Source organism: Zosterops lateralis, assembly GCF_965231275.1.
Source record: "Zosterops lateralis genome assembly, chromosome: W".
NCBI classification, from domain to species: domain Eukaryota; kingdom Metazoa; phylum Chordata; class Aves; order Passeriformes; family Zosteropidae; genus Zosterops; species Zosterops lateralis.
The window spans coordinates 23,734,789-23,759,733 of NC_139801.1; the positions used below are offsets into that span (position 1 = coordinate 23,734,789).

The following is a 24,945-nucleotide window of genomic DNA, read 5'->3' on the forward strand; positions in this document are numbered from 1 at the left end:
CTGTGAAAGCCATGGGGGAATCTGTACTGTCCTGCTTTACCTCATACAGTTTTGACCAGTTCATGGCTTTCAGTACAGCATGCTTTACGCCAAACAATGTCCATCTCTAATATCTTGTTAAACGATCTTGGAGCCCCAGTTTATTAGGGTCCCACCTTGGATGTGTTGAAGGAAAATTCTGATCTACAGTTCCTTCCAAGTCTCCATTAGCATGTGCCCCCTCCACCTGCTTTTTGGCCATGGTCAAAACCATCCTTTTTTCTGTGCTATCCAACAACATATCTAACATCACTTGTATATCATTCCAGTAAGGGTCCTGAGTCCTAATTATGGTTTCAAATACTTAAGCAACTCTATCCAGATCCTCTCTATAAACTCCTGCTGCCTTTCCTCATGACATTAAATCCACAATGGAAAATGGGGTCTTTATTTTTACTGGTCCATGATTCTCAACCGCCTGTCAGAGGGGAGCCATCAGAATATCCTCAGATCCCCAGCATTCCTCTCAACATCTCCTTGCTGCCTTCTAGTGTGTTTTGCAATCAGGCTAAAATCCTCCAATCCCCTAAAGCATTCTCTCCATTCCAGTCCACTCTCCCATGACCTACTTATGCGTCTAGCCGCATTCCCTGACGATTCATCATTCACCCCACCTGCTCTTTGCTGTAGAGAAACCATCATCTCTAAATCATCGTCCTCTCTTCCATGCTTTAAGCACCTCTGCCCTATGCTCCACGCAGAACAACACCTTTTCAACCTTTTGCCTTTCTTTTCCTTTTCAAGTCCTAAAATTAATGGATCTTGTGGGGTCCTCCTGCATTCCTTTTGCCACTCTGGATGATTTCTTAGGGTGAAAAACAAGTCAACATAAGGAACTCCATCCCACTTATTTTCCCTTCTACAAAACAACATTAATTGCAAGAGGGTGTTATAATGTAAGGTTCCATCCTTAGGCCACTTCTCTTGATCATCCAGCATGTAAAGTGGCTACCATGGATTACAAAATTTTAAGCTTTTCATGTGTGAGGGGGTTTACCCATAATTTGTTTCCAGTGTTTCAAGATACATCCCAGCAGTGACACCTGTAATACCCCTTTTGAGGTTTTGTTTCCCATTATAACAAATTACTGTTTAGGAGCTCCTTTGAAGGGACTCTAACCCTTCCCTTTCTCACCTTAGGTACCTTTAAACCAAACCCTGTGTAGCTTTTGCTGTGCCTTATAGGTAGGTTAACAGTTAACACCTTTAAAGTAAAGAATGCCTTTATCTTACCAGGGGTCTTGGTCCAATTTCCTTCGGATTGAGGATCGAAGGTTCTCCCCAAGAATCCCTCAGTGCCAGCTGGAGGTCCTGTGATCCCTTGGATCTGTTGAAATTCAGGAGTCTGTCCCATCTGGGTCACCAAAACTGTTACCAAAAATTCAGTAAAATAAAAAACCCCTTATCAGCAATGTAGCATTAAGAAACAGGCATTTTTTATTTGGCTGGATACACGGGGGGATAGCTCCTCCCAAAGCCATGCATATTGGGTACAGGAAAGTTTCTGTTTATATATGTATTTTGCATACATATTCATTGATTGTCCCAGATTAAACATACATCTCCTCTTTACTCCTGTGTTCTGTCCTGGGGGTCTCTCTGGTGGTCATAGACCCCAATGTTCCAGGTGACCTGGCTGAGTTGGCAGGATACTGAGGCTGGTGAACTTCCAGTTCTCCTTCTTACACAATAGGCATTGTGCAGTTTCCATAGGCCAGTAGTTCTGGAGAACAAGCATTCTGTTAACTCACCAGGTGTAGGTCATTTATCATCTGGTAACACACCTATGAGGAAAAAAAAAGAATTAGCTGCCTAGCCAACAGTGAGTGCTCATCCTTCCTCTTCCAGCATGGTGCAGGCATCTCCTGTATCACACCAGGAAGCATGAAAGCCTCAGCAGTCCAACTGCTGTTGGATCTACTTCAAAAGCTTTCTGGGTAAGCTGATGTTCTATACTCTCCATCTTGGAGATTTGGTCTGTACCATTTCTATAATTTAGCAGAATCTGATGAGACTGCCAAACAAAAGATAACAGCTCCTGGAAATAACAATTTTCAGGTGATAATGGTTGGATAATCGCCTTCTATCTCTTTTTGGCCACCTGTCCTGCCTACTTAGTGCTTGGCTTTGATCTAATGACTCTGCTCCTGGCATACATCAGTCCTTAACATGAGCTGTGATAACTAAAAATTTAAGTGGGAGTTGAATAAACAGTCACATACAGCAAAGACAAAATCTTGTAGCGACTTTGAGGTTAGATTTTGAGGTGTACTACCTGAAATACTTAAGAGTTGCAAGCACAGAATCATGCTTTACCCTCGCATTGCACTGCTTGTGAAATACACTAATTTGAGACACCTAAAACTGCATGTAAAGCATAAGACTTTCTTTGTCCTGGTAGTCAAATATTATATCATAAATGAGGCCTGAAAGCTTTATAAAAATGATCAAAATAAAATCTAGGCTGAAAGGCTAAGTACTGCATGCATTTAAATGCATTGCATTTCTTAGGGAGCTAAATAGCTAGGTGAGCATACAGCATTCACGTGGCTGTGCAACTTTTTAAAATTTCAATTCCTTCTTGTAAAGTATTCATATGATTTGTTTGCTTAGGTGAGCTCTGCTAATCACAGAGACTGAATTTTGCCAAAGGAAAAAATGCTGTGTGATATATTTTGTGCAAAATTCCAAATAAACAAATCTTAATTTTAAATTGGTAAACATGCAGAATATTATTTTATTAGTTATTTATGCTTTGTGTAAAGTATAAAGACACAAATAAATTTAAAGAAAGTAATGACTCTCCATTACCAAATACAAGCCAAATTTTACTTAAAGCTGATTTTATATATTTCTGAGGTTGAAGTTTGCACAACTGTAATTGTTATATTATTTGGCTTTCTAACAAATTTATGTAATGGTTGTATATTGCTGCTTACCATAATGTTCTGAAAGTTGACCACACAAGCTAATTTTTGTTCTTACTCAATTTTTTTTGTGATAGAACATCTAATAGTAATTCCCTATAGTTGAGAACTATATCTTTGGAATGGAATTTTATGCTTATAATTTTAAATACACAGTGGTGTATACTAGATTTTTTTGAGAGTATATTTTGTTTTAGTTATTAACTTATTGCTATTTTTTTCTGCTTCTATTTTGTCTTCAAAATAAATGCTTTAATTCAATGTTGCTTCAGTTGTTACTGTTACTGCTGTCTTGATATTAAAGCGAGCACCTTGCAAGCACCATAACCACTTGACAGTGTTTTGCCCGGCACTGAACAGGCTGTACACTTTGTGCAGAAAAGTCATGTTTGTGTCCATTGGCTGAAGTATATTCTTATTTGTCTTGCAGGCACAGGAGAGAGTGGCAAAAGCACGTTCATCAAACAGATGAGAATCATTCATGGATCAGGTTACTCTGATGAAGACAAAAGGGGCTTTACGAAATTGGTGTACCAGAATATATTTACAGCAATGCAGGCCATGATCAGAGCCATGGATACCCTCAAAATCCCATACAAGTATGACCATAATAAGGTGAGATTTTTTGTTTATTTCCATAGCTGAAATGTTTCCTCTTTTATCTTTAGGAAATGTACTGAAGATCTCAAAAAATTATAAATCACAAATTATATTCTATCTAAAGTTTAGAAGAAAAGGGCTTCTTCCAGTCCTGCCTCTAGTACTCTGCCCTTTGCACTGCTCTTGACAACACAGGTGCTGTTCTTATCAAGATGTTTGGGGGGATTTGTCATAGCAAGAGGGTAGAGGGCAGGCTGCTGTTTGCCTGTGACTTTAGTTATCTTTTTTCCTTTCCTCCCAGCTCATGTTCTGGCCAGAGCACAGTTAAGTAATTTTTCTGGTTTGTACCAGTACTTCTTAAGGTTTTTCATTAAAATTATGTGGGGGAAAAAAATATTGGAAAAATAGGTGGGAATATCTGCTTGTGTGTGAGTATATTATGAAATAAAACTTTTGATACAAGGCCTTAGAAGAGGTAAATTCTTTTGAAAGTGATGACATCATTGAAACTTAGAAAGAAAATACATTTAAAGCATTTTGTAAGGTTTATCTTTGATTAATCTTTTTAAAATTTTTGTTCCATTCAGAAATTTTCCATTTAAAATCAAATGTATAACTGGTATAACTAGTATTAAAATGGAAATTTGCATGTGTATTTCAGCTCCATGTTTTTGCTGTACATAAAGCACTGAATTTCCTAACAAGCTGACTTGAAAACTTAGTTGATTGCAAAGTGCACTTTTTTTTTCAGAATCGGTACTGACAGTCATTTTGCTGTAGTATATGAAAGTCATAATCATAAATCAGTAAATTATTTTCTTGTTTTATACTGAAAAGTGTATATTCTACAGTTATTGTTCAAATTGAGTGTTCAATTTATATAGGCTGTTTTTGTATAGTTGTACTGAATTAGATATGTCATAGCTGTATATATGTGACCAGACCTTTCTAATTAGAGCTGTTCATTTCTCTATATAAAAATACCTTGACTTAAAGTGAGTGAGTCTATCTTTGCACTCACCTCCTTCACAAGCATTTCCATCAGTTCTAGGTGTGGATTAAAGTACAACTTGCCAAAGTTGCCAGGTTCTAGATGCAATTCCTTTAAAAACTTGGGGATTTTTTAATTCAAGGAAATTAAAAATGCAAATTTATTTCTCCACCTCTCTTCTTTTTTTCCTCCATTGAGAAGGTAAATTCATTAGCCTTGCAACCTAAAAAACGCGGGAAGGACATTTCCCATTAATTTGAATCTCATATAAAAAAATTTGGTCTCTAGAGAATATCTCAAAGTTCAAGTAACTGCATATTTTTAGCACAGTACTTGTCTTGCACAGTAGCTTAGAAAACTACAGCTCAAGCTGATGTTTGTATGGCTGAGCCTAAAGAAAAGAGAGTGAAGTGACACTTACCAATTCAAAAAGTCCAGTTAAGTAGACAGTTGAGATCCTTGTACAGCATAAAAAAATGACATCCAGGCTGGATTATTTTAATATCAGTGTAGGAAGAGGCATGTTGTAAATTAGAGAAGTTAGTTCTTTCAGTGTTGTGTTGGCTTCCTAGTCAGTGATATAATTAAAAAGGCAGAGTCTGAAATTCATTGTCCTATATTATAATAATCTAGGATCTTTGAAATATTTATTATCAGAATAGTGAAAGTCAATTGAGAAATGTAAACATTACTGTTTACATTGTAATGTCTCAAAACTGATGGTAAGGCATTGTATCATACTTCATCACACTTTTCATCACACTTTTTTTGTCTTAGTTTCAGAATATGAGCTCTAATGACCTTTAAGATAATAGGTGAGGGTTATCACTTAGGGATATGACATAGGAAATGGTGGCTTATGGATTGTGTTTTTAAGTTTCCATTTGAGTAAACTGTTACTGTGTTTCCATTTTTTTTAATCAGAAATTTAGAATTTTTATATGCGTCTTGAATTTTGGAGAAGCAGTTTATAAAATACAGAAAAGCCTTAGGTGGTTTTTTTTTTTTTTTTTTTTGTCCTGTTTTTTTACAGAAATGGACTTTGGCAATTCTGAAAATTACCTGTCTGCAAAGTTTTTGTGAATGTACAATAGTAACTCATGTGCAACCACTGACATTCAAATTCAATTAAAAAAATCTTATATATATTTTAAAATAATTTTTAAATTGTCTTTTTAAAAATCTGACCTGTGCATTTATGTTCCTGTCAATCCTTTCAAATTCTGAATTAAAACATTAACTTTAATTTTTTTATCTTCTGACGTTCCCAGTGTTGTCCATAGTGGCTTAGAAGTCATTGCTCCAGGTAATGTAGTCCCCCGATTCTCCTTTTCTATCTTTCTTCATGTCTAATATTGCTGAAGGAAGGCTTTGTATTTTTTCCTCTTCTGTTGTTACAGAACTTTTACTAAATAAATGTACTACTGTACTAAAGATCTACTACCACTTTTACCCATTACTGTTCCCTTTCAGTGTAATTTTCAGAAGACAGTTGCCTCTTCTTACAGACTGTCAGGAAGATGTCACTCAGCAGTGGTTATCAGGCAGAAAATCTTATTTGAGTCCATATCCATAATTTCCCATGAGACTTCCTAAATATTTATAACAAGATACCTAATGTAAGATAGAACAGGTTACAAGAAACTATAGGGACTGAAAACATAAAATGATGTCTTATTGTAGAACCTGTAAGTTGTTTCCATTGCTGAAGTTGTTAATACCTCCACACCCTCACCCCCATAGAAGTAATCTACTGTAACAAACACACAAAAGTAAGATATCAGGATCAGGTATGGAGTCAAATTACATAAATTCTCATCTCAAGTAGTGGAGTCTTAAAAGTTTTTGATCTCTTCAGTGAAATTTCATGAACAACAAAGTAGTAATTTCAGATTGATGATGATTGACAGAAAGATGTGGACTTCGTAGGTTGCATGCATGAAGCCAAAAGCTCGTTTATTGATACGCCTAGCTGAGTTTATATACCTTTCCATTATATAACAAGTAATAATGCCAAGTACATTGCTTAATACATGCCTCGTACTAACTAACACAGGTATGTACTGTCTTATCTCAGTTCTGCGTGCTAAGTACGTATCGTACCAAGCACATTGCTGTCTCTTACATTCCTTTCTCAAACTTACGCTTTCAGTTGCCAAGGCTTGTGGCCTACTAATGCTCACATGTCCATTTCTGTCATGAGCTGAGCAGTGCTCCCAGCACGGCTCTCTAGCTGTATCCCCACATCTCCACCTTTCTGTTCCACCATCAGGATTCTCTTTGTAGACTTATCAATCAGTCTCTGCACACATTGCAAAACACAAGGCAAGCACATCATTATAAGCAACAGTACAGTCAAAATATAAATTCCTGTTTTAACTAAATGCTTAAGCCAGCCAGTAAGCCCCCATCCCCCAAGCATATGTCCAAGCCAATCATTATCATCCACCATCTTCAATTTGGCTACACTGTCCCGAAGGGCCTGGATGTTAGCATGAATAGACAAAGAGTTGTCAAAAAGGTTCATGCAGCACAAACCTTCAAAATCCTCGCAGCCATGTCCATGAGCTAGAAGCAAAAAATCGATCGCGGCCCTGTTCTGGAGGGTGGCATGTCTTACACTATCAACATCTGTTAGTAAACTTGTTAAAGCAGAGCTAGTAGCATTAGTTTGTTTTGCAAGCCAACAGCCAAGGTTATTCAAAGTTTTTAATGCATGTGCCGTTCCTATAGATGGAATAATTGAGGCAAACACTCGGGCTCCGAGGTTCCAGGATTCAACATTGTCATCACAATCCGGGCTATACGTGTGTGTGTGCTGCATTTTGCTCGTGCCAGCTTGTGTAGAGATGGCAAGCTGCCCCAAAAGGAGCGAAACCTGGTTAGTTGGCCAAAAGTACAAGGGCCTCCTATAGCCCTTCCTGATATTCCCTTCCAGGCTCTATTCCCACATATCAAAAATATATTGTCCATCAAACCAATAGAAACAATTCCAGGTGTAATGGGCTGAGGCATGGTATGATTACACCAGGCAGAAGCACTGGCATAGATTCCTGTGCCTGAAACATCAAGACCAAATTTTTGGTTAGCAAAAGGCCCAGTGGTATGATTTAAAAAGAAGCATGCAAAGGCCTGCATGGATCCAAAAATGTCCAATTCTTGGGGTGGTAGGGAAAGGGTAAAAAAGTCAGAAATTTTATTTACTCCTAACCATCTATCGTTAGCAAAGTACCACTCGGCTGGCCTGTTATTCTTTTTGCGATATGCATCATTGCACCACAATAGCGGCTCAATCTGACCTGAAGCAACACAATCCATGTGCATTGTTTTATTATATAAGGCATCCCATTCACTTTTCCCCAAAGGTATGGCAATTAAATAAGTCTGGAAAGGGTCACCGGGGGAAGTCATAGACAAGCACAATGTAGATTCATTTAAGGCTTGAGCAAGTGTAAGCCACACATTACGTTCTGGGAGGGGTGGCATCATCGCCACCTTTCCTTTGCCAAGAATCCACAGCCATAGAAGGGCTAATATTTGAATTTTCCACATCTCGTTTTAATTATAGCTTGCCGATTCCACAATTCAACAATCAAGCTATCTATTGTTTGGTGATATATATCACTAGCTAAAATACATTGGTCTGTGGATTCTATTCTCCTCAAAAATCCTGGTAAATCAAAATACCGATTTTCTGGAGGACCAGAAAGATGCTGTTGGAGAACCACGGGCCCTAATTGCTCTTTAATAAATGCAAATGGAGTAAATGACCTGGGAATCTCACAAAAGCATCAATACCATAAAATGCCTACAGCATGTGCAATTCTACGAGTAAGTTGTACCTTATAATGTAAGCAAACAACTGTCACTACTGGGCGACAGCTAAAATTATGTGACTGACACCATGCTATTCTTTCTAAACGACTTTGTGCCTGGATATGTGCATATTGCAATGCTTGTGTTATATCATCATCATTACCGCTGTACTGCGGCAGCGACAGGTAGCATTCTGCTAGTCCTCCAAACCTGTCTTCTGGTTGCTTATGGGTCTTCCAGCTTGCTGTAAGAAGGGCTGAACCAGCTGTCTCAGGGATGAGTTGATCTTGCAGCTCACAAGTTGGCAAGAGGCCAATGAGTCCTCCCTGATCAGGCAGAGGCTGGTTCAGGTGGTTGCAGGCTCTCAGTGGTTCTGGATTCAGCAGTCTGAGAGAGCAGAGGGGAGGGTGAAGCAGGTGAAGTGTCGAGGTGACCAGGATCCTCAGGTGAGGTGTCCAAGGGTTCTCTGAATGGTCTCACATTCTTGGCTGGAATCCACCTTGGGCCAATTTCTGTTGAGACACAAGCAAATCCTCTTCCCCATGTGACAAGGGGATAAGGTCCCTTAACTTTACCTGTTTCTGGGTCCTTGATAAGGACTGGGGCTTTCTGTTTAACCTCCAACTTGGGGTTGTTGCCAAAGTGCCTCACAATTGGAGGATTAGGATCTGTAAGTGAGCAATTTAGAAAGTTAAAAACATACAGTGCTTTCTGCAATCTCTCTGCCGGAGTGGCATTCCCCATTCCCCCTTTCTGTTGCAACAAAAGAAGCTTCAGTGATGCGTGAGCTCTTTCAATTATGGCTTGTCCTGTGGGGGAGTGAGGAATCCGTTTTGTGGGTTACCCCCCAGAGGGCAAGGAAATTTCTGACCCTCTGGGCAATGTATGCTGGGCCATTATCAGTTTTGATTTGTGAGGGGATTCCCAGGACTGCAAAAGCACTTGCAAAATGATGGCAAACATCCTTTGCTGATTCTCCTGTGTGACAGGATGCAAACAAGGCACCTGAAAAAGTATCAATAGAAGAATGAATGTACTTAAGTCTGCCAAACTCAGGGAAATGAGTAACATCTGATTGCCAAATTTGAAGGCTCTTGAGCCCTCTAGGGTTAACACCTCCTGCAAGGGAGGGGAAGGAGTGTCTCTGGCAGTCTGGGCACACAGCCACAATACTAGCAGCTTGCCATGTGCTCAAGTCAAAGGCGCGGGCAAACGCAGCAGCATTCTGGTGAAAAAATGAGTGACTGAGTTTGGCCTGGGAAAGGCGATCTGGGAGTTGAACAGGTAAAGCGAGTAAATCAGCTTGGCGGTTCCCCTCTGCAATAAAACCAGGTTAAGTGGTGTGAGACCTGACATGCATCACAAAGTAAGGATGCTCTCTAGTATCTAAAAGAAAAACAAGTTGTTGTAACCACTGAAACAGCTCCTTATTGGGCACATCCTTTAGTACAGCAGCCTCAGCTCTCTCCACAAGTCCTGCAACATAAGCAGAATCTGTTATCAAGTTAAAAGGGGTTACAAATCGCTGAAAAGCTCGGACAACAGCTGCTAATTCAACAATCTGAGGTGAACCTGATACAGTAGTGACATTCAAGTCCCATCGGTTGAGATCAGTGTCCCACCAAAGCAATACTGACTTGTGGGTGCGACCAGATCCATCTGTAAAAACAGTCAAAGCCTGCAATGAGACTTCACTTCTTTTGGGTCTTGTCAGAAGACTAAAGCTGGTTGCCACAAGCTTGTGCTTCGGGGGATGTGTAGAAAGCTGTCCTGAAAAATCAGTTTGAAAAACCTCAGATTGCTGCAACAGCCACTGTAAATAAAAGGTAGTAACAGGCAAGCAGATTAAACAAAAATCCACACCTGCAAGTGTGGTAAGTCTCTGTCTAGCTTTTACAATGCGCATAGCAAACAGTTCATGTCGTGTGCTTACAGTTTTAGACATCTGATGTGGCAAAAAAAATCCACTCAATGTTTAGCAAGGGGTCAGGCGCTTTAGGATCCCACTGGAATATCAAAGCATGAGGTTGCCTAGCCGGATTCAGGATGATTAAGGAAAAGGGTAACTCAGGGGCCCATCGGGCTGCCTGCCAGTTTGAGATAGCATCAGCTACTAGTTGCAATGCCTGACAGGCTTCTGGTGTGAGTTGGCGAGGTGATAGCAGATCTGGTTCCCCTTTTAGCAAATCAAACAAAGGGCTCAGGTCAGCGTTTGAAATTCCCAACAAGGAACGAACCAAATTAATTGAACCCAAAAGTTTCTGAGCATCATGCAAAGTATGAATTTCTGTGTGAAACTGCAAAGACTGAGGAGAAATACTCTGGGTCCTAATGCACCAGCCAAGGTATTTCCAAGGAGGTTGAGACTGAATTTTTTCAGGAGAAATACAAAGCCCAGCTTGGGTTACAGCATCAGTGACGAGAGCTAGGGCTTCCTTCATGATCTCCTGTTTTTCTGCTGCAACAAGAATGTCATCCATGTAGTGATATAACAAGGCTGCAGGCATTTTCTGGCGAATGGGGCTGAGGACCCTCGCAACAAACCATTGGCAAATTGATGGTGAGCATTTCATCCCCTGGGGTAAAACCACCCAGTGATATCTCTGCAAGGGTGCTTGCATGTTGGTGCTAGGGACAGAAAAGGCGAATTTAGATGCATCCTCAGGATGTAATGGAATGTCAAAAAAGCAGTCTTTTAAGTCAATGACTGTCAAATGCCAATCTCGGGGGATCATAGTAGGGGAGTGGAGACCAGGCTGCAGGGCTCCCATGTCTTCAATGACATCATTAATTTTTCGGAGATCCTGGAGCAAGCGCCACTTGCCAGTTTGTTTTTTAACAAGAAACACAGGTGAATTACAGGGACTGGTAGAGGGGACTATATGTCCCTTTTGAAATTTTTCCTGAAGAAGCTCAGTAAGTGCGCGTAATTCAGGCAGTGGAAGGGGCCATTGATCCACCCAGCAAGGTGTTTCAGTTTTCCAGGTTAGTTTTAGAGTGTCACGTGCCACAATGGCCCCAATTAAAAATCAGTTTGAATTTTGAATCCCCATTAAGAAAGCACATCTTGTCCCCACAACACCCTGGGCACAGGCAAGACAAATGGCTTCACAGAGGCTATGTGACCTTCAGGTCCTATCACTTGAATTAGATGGAGACTTTGGTAACTGCAACTGTTCCCCCCAATCCCAGAGAGGGTTTGGGGTACCTCTGTGAGGGGCCAAGTGGGGGGCCACTTGGCTTGAGAGACAACACTGATATCTGCTCCCGTGTCTAAGATACCAGTGAGTGTCACCTGTTGTCCCTGTAGTGACAGGGTACACTTGCAAATGGGATGTTTTTCATAAATTTCTTGCACCCATAATACTTGTGAGGTTCCTGTGGAACCAAATCCTCCCACCCTTGTATCATACTTTGCAGAAAGGAGTGACAAATTGTGTGAAAAGGGAATCAATTGTGCAATACGTGTACCTTGAGGAACAGTGCAGGGTGGAAAGGGAGTCCAAGCCATAATTTTTATTTCCCCAATAGAGTCTGAGTCTATAACTCCTGGTAAAACAAAAAGCCCTGAAAGGGTAGTCGAAGACCTCCCTATCAGTAGAGCACTTATCTGGGGCCCTAGAGGGTCAAAAATTCCTGTGGGGAGTAAATGAACAGAAGAGTCAAGCAACGTTACTGTGATTGAGGTTGCCAGGTCCAGTCTGGCACTCCTTGCAGTTGCTGGGCGAAGACTTGAGGCTGTCCTCCTCTGGGTGTTCTCGGTGGCTGCACTTGTGGGGCTAGGATCTGCGGTGGCTGCATCTGCATTGGCGGCTGAGGAATTTGTGCTGGGGCGTGGCGCCGTCCCGCGCTCTGACTCCGTTTTCCCTGGATCAGACGACCTTCAGAATCATACTTAGATCAACACTGATTAGCAAAATGACGACCTTTGCGGCACTGTGGACATATATCAGGGGCTTTCAGCTTAGCTTTCTTCCGAGCAAGGCAGTCTTTTTTAAGGTGGCCTGGCTTGCCATAGCCATAGCAAACTGCTGCACTTCCAAAAGTGCCTTTGGCTGTCGCAAAAGCTGCAGCCATAGCCTCATATTGATGTTCTGTTGTCCCAATTTGGTTACATGCCTCAACCATTTTGACAAGACTCAGATCTTGCTTAGGCAGGGATTTAAGGAGTTTTTTACAGTCTGTGTTTGCATTTGCAACAGCAAGTTTTAAAAGCAAAATTTCATGGGCATCTGCATTATCAATTTGGTGTTCTAATGCTTGTTTAAGGCGATCAACAAATTGCATATAGGGCTCCTGAGGCCCCTGGACAATGGTTGTAAATGCTTTCTGAGGTGTTTTGGCATCTGGGACCTTAAAAAAGGCTTGGTGAGCTGCATTTCGAGCTCCATGAAGGACTTCTTTTGGGCACTCTCGCGCCTGAAAAGCAGGATCTGTATACGGTCCCGTTCCCATAAGCTGCCTGATTGTGAGGGTGGCTAGGGCTTGATCAGTGTGGCCCATGTAATATAAAAGCAGGTTTTGCAAACGTCTTTCCCATTCTTTCTCCCATAAGCTGTATTGCATAGGAGATAGCAGCAGCCGGGCAAGAGTTTTTAAATCATATGGAGTCATTGTGTGAGCAGCAAACACAGAGTCCAGCAAGCTTACAAAATGCAGCGAGCCGATACCATGCTCTGTAGCTGCTCACTGGAGCTCTTTAATTTCCGAGAAGGATAGCTGTTCCCACCATGCATTTTGCCCTCGTGATCCCTGGTATATGACCAGAGCTATGATTCTTTCAGCAATTTCAAAGTCTCCCTCTTTTAGTGCTTGTCATTTTAACTGCACCCAGTTGTCGGGAGGGTCAGGGAGATATAAATCAGGTTCTTTGTCAGGATCAATAGGTCCAGGATCAAAGGGATCCTCCTCCGGACCATCTTGATCACTTTCCTCACTGTCATAGTCAGCAGCGAAAACCCTCATGGAGCATGAAGGGCCCCCTTCCCCTCTCCCCGCAATAGCTGGTGTCAGGGCTGTGGGTAGTGTTTGCTGCAGCGTGGGAGAGGGAGATACAGTCTCTTCAGTTAAGGATTTATTAGATTCAGATTCCACAGCACAGGAGGGAGAAGCAGCAGTTTGTTTAACTTTAGCAGCAGTCTCTTTAGATTTTAAAGAGCATTGAGAATCTGCTGTAGAAGAACAAGCATTCCCCATATCTTGGGAGTTTTCTTGAGCCTTTAAGGTCTCAAAAGTCACCCTCCACGAGGGTAGCATTTCCGCGGCCGCTTTATTTCCCTTGGTAGCAAGATCCCATAGCTCAACTCCTGCTTTGTCCCACAGATCTGATGTAAAGATCGTGGACTCGGTGACTCCCGGAATCTCCACCGCTCCCCAACGTAATAGAGCTTTTAAATCATGCGAAGGCAAGGTTTTACCATGCTGTCGCAACAGCCTGCACATAAACTCAAAACCACTCTTTTCCTGGGCAGACATTCCCTGACCCATCGTCCCCTGCAGCGACTAACCTCCAAAATCCAAGAGTGTTAGCTCATCTCCTATTTCCTGGAGGAGTTCTGCAGTGGTTCGGCTTTCCAATGGGTGCAGTTCCGGCCAGCCCTGCCGCCACTACATCCAGGGGCTCACTTTGCCAGAGGCGTGGGCAAACTCGACCACGGTGCGGATAGTGCGCAGAATAGAAAGGCGGGACTCTCAGGGTGTGCAACCAAGGGATGCGTGGCCCCAAGGCAGCGCTCCGGAGAGAGACGCTGGCCTCGAAATGGCACGGCTTTTTATTGAATGGGTTACAGGGGTGGGATTGCGTGGGACCAATTACAACCTTCAACCAAGGTATAATGAGGGGATGCACAACTTTTGAACCAATAATAAGTAACTTGGGGAGGAGGAATACATGATGAGGGGGTGGGGAAGTTATATAACTTAAAGATTGACACTTAACAGAAAAGTGGTAAACAACTATTATGGGATAGGGTTACCAGAACAACCAAGGTTTTGGCGGGAAAATCTGGGGGAAGGGGGGAAGGGGAGAAGGAGAGGGAAGGAGAGGCCATCTTAAACAATAGTAATAATTACAAAATTATAAAACACAAATTATAAAACCAAACTGGAGCAGTAAAAACCCAATTGGAATTGAATTTAAGCACCACCACATCTCCCCCTTTTTTATTTTTTTGTGATGGATTTTAGTAGTGTCTGTTCGGGGGATAGATTTCCTGAAACTGTTCTTGTTCCGTGAGCCACCTCTCGTCATCAGTCTCCGGTACAAAAGTCCTCTGGGTCAGGGTATTCCTCGTCTTCCCATGGCGGGAGTTGCTGCATCTCAATCTCCTCGACGGGAGGAACACTGGCCCAGACGTTGTTCACGCTGAGTGAAGAGGTGGCTGCAGTGATGGTCTTTTGAGTGACTCGTCGGACGATGCCAAATGCAATTCCAATGATGAGTAACAAAAACATAGGAGTAACTTAAAATATAACAAAATAAATTAATTAACAAAAAGCCAGTGAGGAATGGGGAAGGAAGGAGCGGACCTCTCTTCCTCCGGACTAACGGGCTTCCTTTTTCTTCGCCAAGTGACATTTTTCACCTGATGAGCTGACTCTTTGGAGGCCCTGGGAATGTAAGGTTTCACCCACTTGGCCGGCACCCATTTAAGTCCGGTGGGTGTCGATACGCAGGCGTACCCGCGTCCCCAAGTGATTAAATCGTGAGGACCTTCCATTCTCATGGTCTCCGGGTCCTTGATGAGAACTGGCGGTTTGGATTCTAATTTTAAATTTGGGTTCCCTCCAAAGTGCCTAATTATTGGGGGATTCATCAATTCAAATGAACAATTTAGAAAATTAATTGTGTATAAGGCCCTGGCCAATCGAATTTGGGGTGACTCCAATTTCAGAATTTGTCCCTGTTGATTGAGGACTCTTTTGATGTTTTGGTGTGTCCTCTCCACAATTGCTTGGCCTGTCGGGGAATAGGGGATGCCAGTCTTGTGTTCTACTCCCCATTGCTGGAGGAAGTTGCGGAACTCCTTGGAAACATAGCTTGGCCCGTTGTCCGATTTGATGACTTTAGGGATGCCTAGGAAAGAGAAGGCTTGGAGAAGGTGTTTAACAACATCCCCTGCTTTCTCCCCTGTATGGGCGGATGCATAGACTGCTCCAGAAAAGGTGTCCACAGACACATGGACGTACTTCAGCCTCCCAAACTGAGAGACATGAGTAACGTCCATCTGCCATACCTCGTTGCTGCTCAGCCCTCGGGGGTTCACCCCGGCATGCAGGGTTGGGGCTGCATGTCGCTGGCAGCTGGGACAGGTCGCCACAATGGCCTTGGCCTGATCTCGAGTCAGTTTGAATCCTCGGACCAGACCTGGCACATTCTGATGGAAGAGTTGGTGGCTGAGCTTCGCCTGCTGGAAAACGTCAGGCAGCGGGGCCTTCTCGACAGGGGCAGCAAGAGCATCAGCCCTCCTGTTTCCCTCCGCTATGAACCCTGGCAAATCCGTGTGCGACCTGGTGTGCATCACGTAAAACGGTTGCTCTCGGTGGGAGATTAGCCTTATTAGCTTCGAGAGCAACTTAAACAGAGCAATGTTAGTCACTTCTTGGAGAACTGAGTTCTCCGCTCTGGACACTACACCTGCAACGTAGCTCGAATCGGTTACCAAATTAAATGGTTCAGAGAACCTTTCGAAGGCCCTGACGACTGCGGCCAACTCAGCAATCTGAGGGGATCCTTCCACCTCAGCAACGTCAGACTCCCACTGCTGAGTCTGAGGATCTTTCCAAGTCATCACTGACTTGTGGGACCCTCCGGACGCGTTTGTGAAAACGGTCAAGGCTTCGAGCGGTCTTTTGCTCTGAACACTCCTTAAATTTAATTTAAATTGAGCATCCGAATTAAAAATTTTGTGGGCAGGCCGATGGATTAAAATTTGACCAGTGTAACTGTCTAGGGCAAACTGAAGTGCTTCGTTCTCTTGAAGCAAGTGCTCTAACATTGCCTTTGAAATTTGGCCCGTACTCAACCGAATTGGTACGTGGATCACCTCAAAGTCGCAACCAGCCAGTTCCCTAATGCGGATTCTGGCCTTCCGGATCAATTCAGCCATCAACTCCTGTGGGCGTGTCATCCTCTTGGACCTGTGGTGGCTGAGAAAGACCCATTCTATAATAAGAAGAGGATCTCTCCCGCCTCGGTCCTTCCGGGGTATGCTGGTCACCCCGTTGTCCCATTGGAATATCATTCCATGGAGGTGCGGCAGATTCCCTAGAATGACAAATCGGAAAGGCAAATCAGCATGGCATCGATTTGCCTGTCTGGTGGACATCAACTCTTGAACTTTTTTCAGTGCTTTCTGTGCCTCCGGGGTGAGTGACCTAGGGGAACTCAGCCCCTCTCCCCCTTTCAATAAATTGAAAAGAGGTGCTAGGTCCTCGGTGGTAAGGCCCAGCCAAGGCCTCACCCAGTTCAAAGCCCCACACAGCTGGTGCACATCCGCTAAGGTCTTGATGTTAGTTTGGATCGCCAATTTCTGCGGAACAATGGTCCGCTTATTAATTTCGAGGCCAAGATATTTCCATGGTGGCATCTTTTGAATTTTTGCTTCCTGCAACTCAAACCCTGCAGCAACCAGTGCAGACACTGTCAGGTCAAGCGCATGCGTCAACAAGTCGTCGCTGGGGGCGCACACGAGCACATCATCCATGTAATGAAAGATGATGGCCTGGTGTGCAGCTGCACGCACGGGGGTCAGCAAGGAAGACACGTACTACTGGCAAATGGCGGGAGAATTCTTCATTCCTTGGGGAAGAACCCTCCAGTGATACCTCTTCCTTGGGGCCTCTCGGTTGATGTTAGGAACTGAGAATGCAAACCGTGGAGCATCGTCGGGGTGAAGAGGAATTTGGAAGAAACAATCTTTGATGTCAATCACGGCCAAATTGTAATTTTGGGGCAACATGGCTGGGGAAGGCATCCCTGGTTGGAGAGAGCCCATGTCCTCGATGACCTCGTTAATTTGTCTGAGGTCCTGGAGAAGCCTCCATCGGGTCTTATCCGATTTTTGTATTACGAACACCGGGGTGTTCCAAGGAGAGGTGGTCTCCTCTATGTGACCTTTCCGGAGTTGCTCTTCCACGAGCTCATTCAGCGCCTTTAACTTTTCCTTAGAAAGCGGCCACTGCTCCACCCAAACTGGAGAATCTGTTTTCCAATTCAGTTTTTGGGTGGGGCGCCGTTCAGTGACCGCAGCCTGAAAATTTTGTGGAGGGTCAGGGAATTCAATTGTTGCCCCCCACTGGGCCAGGACATCTCTCCCCCACAGGGGTGCTTTGTAATTCAAAACAAAGGGCTGGATGTTTGCCAATTGCCCATTGGACCCCTTAATTTGCACCATGTGCTTTGATTTTTTTGCCAATTGAAGGCCTCCAACACCCTCAACTTGCTCCACCACTGTTTGCAGTGGCCAACGTGACGGCCATAGGTGTTCTGGGATCACCGTTACGTCCGCCCCCGAGTCAAGGAGACCTTTAATGATGGTGGTCTCCCCGCCCACCCTTAATTTGCACACCTCCTCAGGTCTGTCACGTGTAATTTTTATGACTGTGCTTATCTGGGGGTGGCAGGTCCTGCAGTCGCCCTCGGGACACACCCTTTCGGGGAGTGATGGTATTGCCTGGGCGACTATCTGTCCCTTTGACAGATAAATGGGTGGACTCGTGCAGCGAAGCCAGAGTTCAAACCACTCGGGATCCGCAGGAGTGGTTTGGGGAACAACTTCCATCTCCGGCGGGGTATGTTTACAATCCCCCACGACTACATATGTTGTGCCAATTTTGTGCCAGGTACCTCGATTTTTAGATACCGCCACACGGTGCCATTCATCATCACGGATCCACAGGGCATCAGACAGTTGAAGATGAAAGGGCACTCCCTCGCTTGTTGTTGTCAAGGACTTTCCTGCAAAAGGAACAGGCACATTCGGGTCAGGATCATCAGGTGAAAGACTCTTCAAAGGGGAGTCCCTTGTCTCATCCGGTGAATTTCCCCCTGGACCTTGCAGAGAATTCCTCCGCTGTCCCTGGGAAGAAAAAGTCAAGTCCGTTAAAATGTCATGTCCGGTGCAACTCAAATCTTCATTTCCCATTCCCCCTCCCCCGGCTTGGGCTGCCCGATTGGGGTCATCGCACTGGGCAGCTCCGCACTCCCTTATTCGTTTTTTGACTGGGAGTTTCCTCCCCTTCCACCTCCTCCTCCCCCCTCTTTTTGTTGTTTGAATTCCTGAAATTCCTTTCTCAGGGGGCATGCTTGCCACCAGTGGCCTAGCTTCCCGCATAAAGCGCAGGATCTGTCTGCTGCGCCCTTTGACGGGTATCTCCCTTTTGGTACCACGGCCGCGTTGTCCTGATGGCAGGTTGGGGTCGCTGCGGTTGCTGCATTCACGGCTTTCCGTCGCTGTTCCGGCCTTTCTGGTTTCCCCGGTGTCATCAGGGGGACTACCTCAGTTACCACCTCGACATAGTCTTGTAATGTCGGCTTGGGATTCCGTGGAAGGGTCAACATGGCTTGTTTGCAGACTTGATTGGCGTGCCTGAACGCCAGCAACGTGACAAGCCTGTCCCTTGCCACTTCGTCCTCTTCCTGCTGTTCTATAGCTACCGTTAGCCTTTCCACAAACAGCAGGAAGTTTTCCTGAGGTCCCTGAAAAATATCTGAATACGATTCCATGGGGCCGGAAGGCCGCATGGTGGAAAACGCCTTGACAGCAACCTTAGCAATTTGCCTTAACAACGGCTTTGGGAGGCTTTCAGCTTGTTTTTGTGGCATCTCCCATTCTCCCTCACCCATTACATGTGCCAGTGTTATCATGTTCCCTTCATTGTCCACAGCTGTGTCAGGGTCATTTGACCACCCTGGGAGAGCGTCCTGCAAGTGCCTTTTCCAGGTTGCAAACCAGAGCTGATACTCAGTTCTGGAATGCAAGCACCTGAAAAGGTACTTGATGTCATGGGGGACAACCTCACTCCCGGTAACTTGGCCATCTAACAAACCAAGGAAGTACGGACTCATGCGGCCGTACTCCTTGAGGGCCTTCATGAGTTCCCTGACAACATTCTGGGACAACTGCTGCCACTTTGCCTCCTCATGCCCTCCCCTACCCCTCCTGTAGGTAACTGGAGCGATAGAAGGGACATGGGGACCATCACTTCCTGGATCCCACCCCTCCCCCTCAAAGCCCCAAGCGTGGGAACCGGAAGAAGGGGCGTGGGAACCGGGAGGCAGTGGGCGGGACTTGGGCGTCACCGAGGGGAGTGGCTTGCGACGGGAGGGGGGCGTGCCAGGGTCTGGGAAAGGCACGCCTTCGGAGGAGTGGTTTTGGGTGGAGACTCAGGAGGAGCGGCAGGTGGGGGGGTCATAGGAAGGGGTTTCAGAACAGGGACAGCCTCGGGGAAGAGTGGAAGGGGACAGAAAAGGGTTGGGGGGGGAAAACTTGGAAGACTGGGAAGGGGAAGGGAACGGGGCCATGGCGGCGGCGGCGGCGAGCGGCGCCTCCGGCAGCGGGACGGCGGGCAGGGCGGACAAAGAGAACGACCGCGCCATGCGGCCGCCGCCATTCCGCGCCTCTGCCGCGCGAGCGCCGCGTGCCAGCGCCTCTGCCGCATGGCTGCCACGCGCTTCTCCCGCGTGGACGCCGCATGCGCCTGCCGCATGGAAGCCGCATGCGCATTCCGCATCGGCGCCGGGGTCTCCTTCCGCATGGAAGCCGCGTGCGCCTGTCGCATGGGCGGCGCGTGCCCCTGCCTCATGGACACCGCGTGCGTTTGCCGCATGGACGCCATGCGGCTTTTCCGCATGGGCGGCGCGTGCGCTTGCCATGCGGTCGCCGCGCGGCTCCGCGCCTGCCGCGCGGGCTCTGAGCGGCTTTTCCCCCGCGCCCCCCGCGCGGGCGCCGAGCGGCTCCGCGCGGGCATTTTGCGTGCATTCTCCTCCGCTAACACTGAACCGAACTCGGGGTTTGTTTAGGGAGGTTTGGGGAAGGGAAAATTCCTCGGGAGCGTGGCCAGTGCTCCGTCGGACATCCCGGGCAGACGGCTCTGTCTGACCCAGGCGGGGGGGCGGCTTTCTGAGGAAGCCAGGGCTGGCGGGCTGGATGCCCGCTGCATTCCTGAAAATGCCGCGGTGGGGTGAGGGGGACCGGGATACAGAACGGGAAGAACGGGGGGAAACAGAGCTTTCTCCGGGAGACCGCTCTTTCTGCACTCCTTTCATGTTTTTCACGGCGGTTTGAATTTGCCGCGACCAGAATAGGTATTTCGCCGCATTTTTATCTCCGGCGGCAGCCAATTTGGTAAGTTTTAACATGACGGGTTCCCAATATCGGAGCTCCGTCACAACTTCCGGGTTTGTTTTGGGAAAGTGCAGAAAAAGCATGCGCACAAACTGCTTCAGTTCTCCTTTAGAAAACTTAACATGGTTAAAACTGAGAACTCCAACAAAACAACGAAAAACGCCTTTCTGCTCTGCCGAGAGCTTGGCACCCATTTTTCACTTCCAAACCGTACCGCAACACAAAATAAACTAAAAACCGAATCCCAGCACGAAAAACTCCGGTCAGGCAGCCCCCCCCACTGCCTCCGCCCCGAAGGTGCCTCGTAAAACAAAAAAGCCCGCTTCAAACCCCGTCTGCCGCCCGTGCGCAGACCAAAAAAAGCGGGGGTGGCTCCGCGCCGGGACCCGCCGGGTTCGCCGCGCCTCCCGCGGTCCCGGTCCCGACCGGGAATCGAACCCACGTCTCCCGCGCCCGGGCCGGCAAAAGGACGAGCACGGCGCCGCTCCCGCGATCCCGGGATCCCGGTCCCCCGACAGGGATTCGAACCCGGGTCGCCGCGGCGAAAGCGCTGAGCCCTAACCACTACACCACGGGCTCTGCCGTGTTGCTCCCGCCTCGCGGCTTCCCGATACCTGCCGCGGCGCGCCCGTGTCGCTTCCCCCGATCCCGAGCGCTGCTGGGACCAGCTCGGAGCCGCGGAAACTCAAAACATAAAGCAACAAAACGAAATAAAAACAGGAACCGCGAAACAAAAACCCGAGAGAGGAAAACAACCCCCCCCCGGGCGCCGCGCGGCTGGATCCCCCCGAGGACAGTCTCTCCTGGGCTGGATCCTCCCTTTTTGGGTAGGGTGAGGGCTAGGGGCTCACTCGCTTACCCGTCCCTGGTTCCTGCGTGGAAACGGCGGTTTGGTCTGGGGATGGATCCGCACTGGAGAGGACTCTGCTGGGTGCTGCAAAGCCACCCTCTCCTCCCTCCCGGGAGCGCACCTGCCACCAGGAGGCGCGACGACAATGAAAAATCCGTAAAAGTCCCGATGGACCGGATTTGACCGCGACGCTCTCAAACCGCGTGCGCCGCGTCAGAGCCGTCGCCGCCGAGCTGTCAGCTCTTCGCCCACGCGTGACAGCCCCACGTTGGGCGCCAGCTTGCAGTGGTTCGGCTTTCCAATGGGTGCAGTTCCGGCCAGCCCTGCCGCCACTACATCCAGGGGCTCACTTTGCCAGAGGCGTGGGCAAACTCGACCACGGTGCGGATAGTGCGCAGAATAGAAAGGCGGGACTCTCAGGGTGTGCAACCAAGGGATGCGTGGCCCCAAGGCAGCGCTCCGGAGAGAGACGCTGGCCTCGAAATGGCACGGCTTTTTATTGAATGGGTTACAGGGGTGGGATTGCGTGGGACCAATTACAACCTTCAACCAAGGTATAATGAGGGGATGCACAACTTTTGAACCAATAATAAGTAACTTGGGGAGGAGGAATACATGATGAGGGGGTGGGGAAGTTATATAACTTAAAGATTGACACTTAACAGAAAAGTGGTAAACAACTATTATGGGATAGGGTTACCAGAACAACCAAGGTTTTGGCGGGAAAATCTGGGGGAAGGGGGGAAGAGGAGAAGGAGAGGGAAGGAGAGGCCATCTTAAACAATAGTAATAATTACAAAATTATAAAACACAAATTATAAAACCAAACTGGAGCAGTAAAAACCCAATTGGAATTGAATTTAAGCACCACCACAGAGTTCCTTTTGCTGGCTGGCGTTCCTGCTACTTTCAGCAGCACTTTGTTCTGCAGGGCTCGTCGTCTGTCGCTCAGCTAGGCGATTGTCGCTCCTCACACGGAGCACCATTTGATGACGATTGACAGAGAGACGTAGACTTCGTAGGTTGCATGCATGAAGCCAAAAGCTCGTTTATTGATACGCCTAGCTGAGTTTATATACCTTTCCATTATATAACAAGTAATAATGCCAAGTACATTGCTGTTGTGGTTTGAAAGCAAAATGAATGAGAGGCTCCAAGTCAGAGATATAATTTAATAAGAAGAAAGGTAAAAAGGTAAAAGTAAAATAAAATAAATGCAATAACACAAAGGATCACTGACAGAGTCAGAATACAACCTGAGCAGGATGGTGGAAGCAGTCCAGGTGAAGTGCTCTTCCTGAAGCAGTGATCCTGTAGAAAGGTCTGGTAGCTCTGGTCGTTTGGGAATCCAGTGGATAAGTGCTCTTGCACTGTCCCACATACCAGCTTATATCCAGGTGAGAATGCTTGGCTCCTCCCCCTGGGCAGAGCATCTCACAATAGCATGAGGAGTGTGAAGTGGGTCCTTGATGGCCCATTAAACAGAGATAACCCCTGGAGGGAGTTACCTGTGAGTCATGGGCCAGGCGTTAATGGGCCATTAGCAGAAGACACCCCAAAGGCCATTAGCAGAAGAGGCAGGGGACTTGGGAAAACACTAGCCCACCTGGTTTCAACAGTTCATGAAGATGGTGATAGAATAAATACTTTGTGTACATCCTACACTGCAACCCAGGACAATTGCTTAATACATGCCTCGTACTAACTAACACAGGTATGTACTGTCTTATCTCAGTTCTGCGTGCTAAGCACATATCGTACCAAGCACATTGCTGTCTCTTACATTCCTTTCTCAAACTTACGCTTTCGGTTGGCAAGGCTTGCGGCCTACCAATGCTAACATGTCCATTTCTGTCATGAGCTGAGCAGTGCTCCCAGCATGGCTCTCTAGCTGTATCCCCACATCGGTTGACTTTTTTTTTCTCCCTGGTTAAAGTAGGTATAAAGTCTAAACATTAGAGCTATATGAACAGCATAGATTGGAGAAAAGGACCTCCCTCATATACCTTACCTGATATTCAGAGTATGAAGGATTGAATCCCAAGCATCAGCATACAAGTTGTGAGATGCATTGACTCTCAGATGATGCAGAATCTGCAGGATTCATGGCCTTCTTTAAAAAAAATATAATTTTGGGATGTTGAAATGAAATGCTTCTAAACAATAGCTTATTGGTCTGAAATACACATAATAAAAAACTGAACTGTGCCATCTTTGTAAAAATATTCTTCAGTGTCTCAAAGTTGAAGCAGAGAGCTTAAAAGCAGGTTTCAGGAAAAAGGGATTTATACCAGTCATGTTAGTTAGTACTCCTAGTACTCTCAAATGTCTTCCTCTAGACACACAAAACTAAAGAAAAATTACCCAGTAAATAAAAGTTTTGCCATCAATTAAATGCTTCTAATACTGTGAAGCTACTGATGCAATTTTTTTCCACAAGAAATAGACTACCTAAGAGCAAGCCAATATGGGAAAGAGTGCAGTAAGATTTCAAGTATTGTTATCAATTAACATCTATGCAGATAAAGAAATTAAAGATTACATTTTTTTGTTCGTGAGCCTTGTTTGACATGAGGTAAAAGCTGGCTCTCCAATAGCTTTACATTTCCTCTCATGAGGATTTGCTTTAAAGAGGGCTTCAATAAAGCCATGGACATTTTTTTTCTTCAGTGCTTCATAAAAAATCAACTTCAACAATCCAAAACAGAACTCAGTCTCCCCCTAACTGCTTTTCTTTTAAACTGTCTTCCTCTGTCAGTCACTTATTTCTCTCTTGCTTAGCTGGCCTCTCTCCAGTTTTATTTTACATTTGACCTTATAAAGTTTTATCTGTTTACCTGTGACTATGTTGTCCTACTCTCTATTGTTTTCATTTTTCATTGCATTTAAAGCAATTTTTTTAAAAAGTCGTTGCTTACTTCCCTTTTTTTCTTTACCTTTTGGTTAGAGCTGAAATTTCTTGCATTTGCCTGTATTACTCCAATGATTTTTTAAATTGTTTCCATCTCTTATATTCTTCTTTACTATTTCATATTTTATCCCAACAGAAGTGACTTTTAGATTATATTTTTTCCAAGTGTAGGAAAAATTATGGTCTATCAGAGGTAAGATAGGTTAGCAGTCACTCAAAGAACTGAAAATATCTTTTGTTTTCATTTTGAATCAGCTGCAAGCCCGCAAAATTAAATTAATTAATCACACTGAAGTTCATGCATGTGCTAACATTTAATTTTGAAATGAATCGGACCTAGATTATTTAATATATATGCCAGATACAGAATACTGTAGGCATAAATTTGAAAAAATGTTAGCTACTCATATTTCAGTGCATTAAAATTTCTTCATTCCTTCTTTTATATTTTATTTTAAGAGAAG

At 45.4% G+C, this 24,945-nt stretch overlaps 1 protein-coding gene across 3 annotated transcripts in view; it reads left to right on the plus strand.

Moving 5' to 3' along the window:
* The window catches only part of LOC310922098 (guanine nucleotide-binding protein G(q) subunit alpha), a 222,724-nt gene that overhangs the window by 54,044 nt on the left and 143,735 nt on the right, over positions 1-24,945 (plus strand). For all 3 annotated transcript variants that reach the window (XM_083882438.1, XM_083882439.1, XM_083882440.1), the window contains one exon: positions 3,397-3,581. In XM_083882438.1, the coding sequence (XP_083738564.1) occupies positions 3,397-3,581 (185 nt within the window). The remainder of the gene's footprint in view (positions 1-3,396; positions 3,582-24,945) is intronic.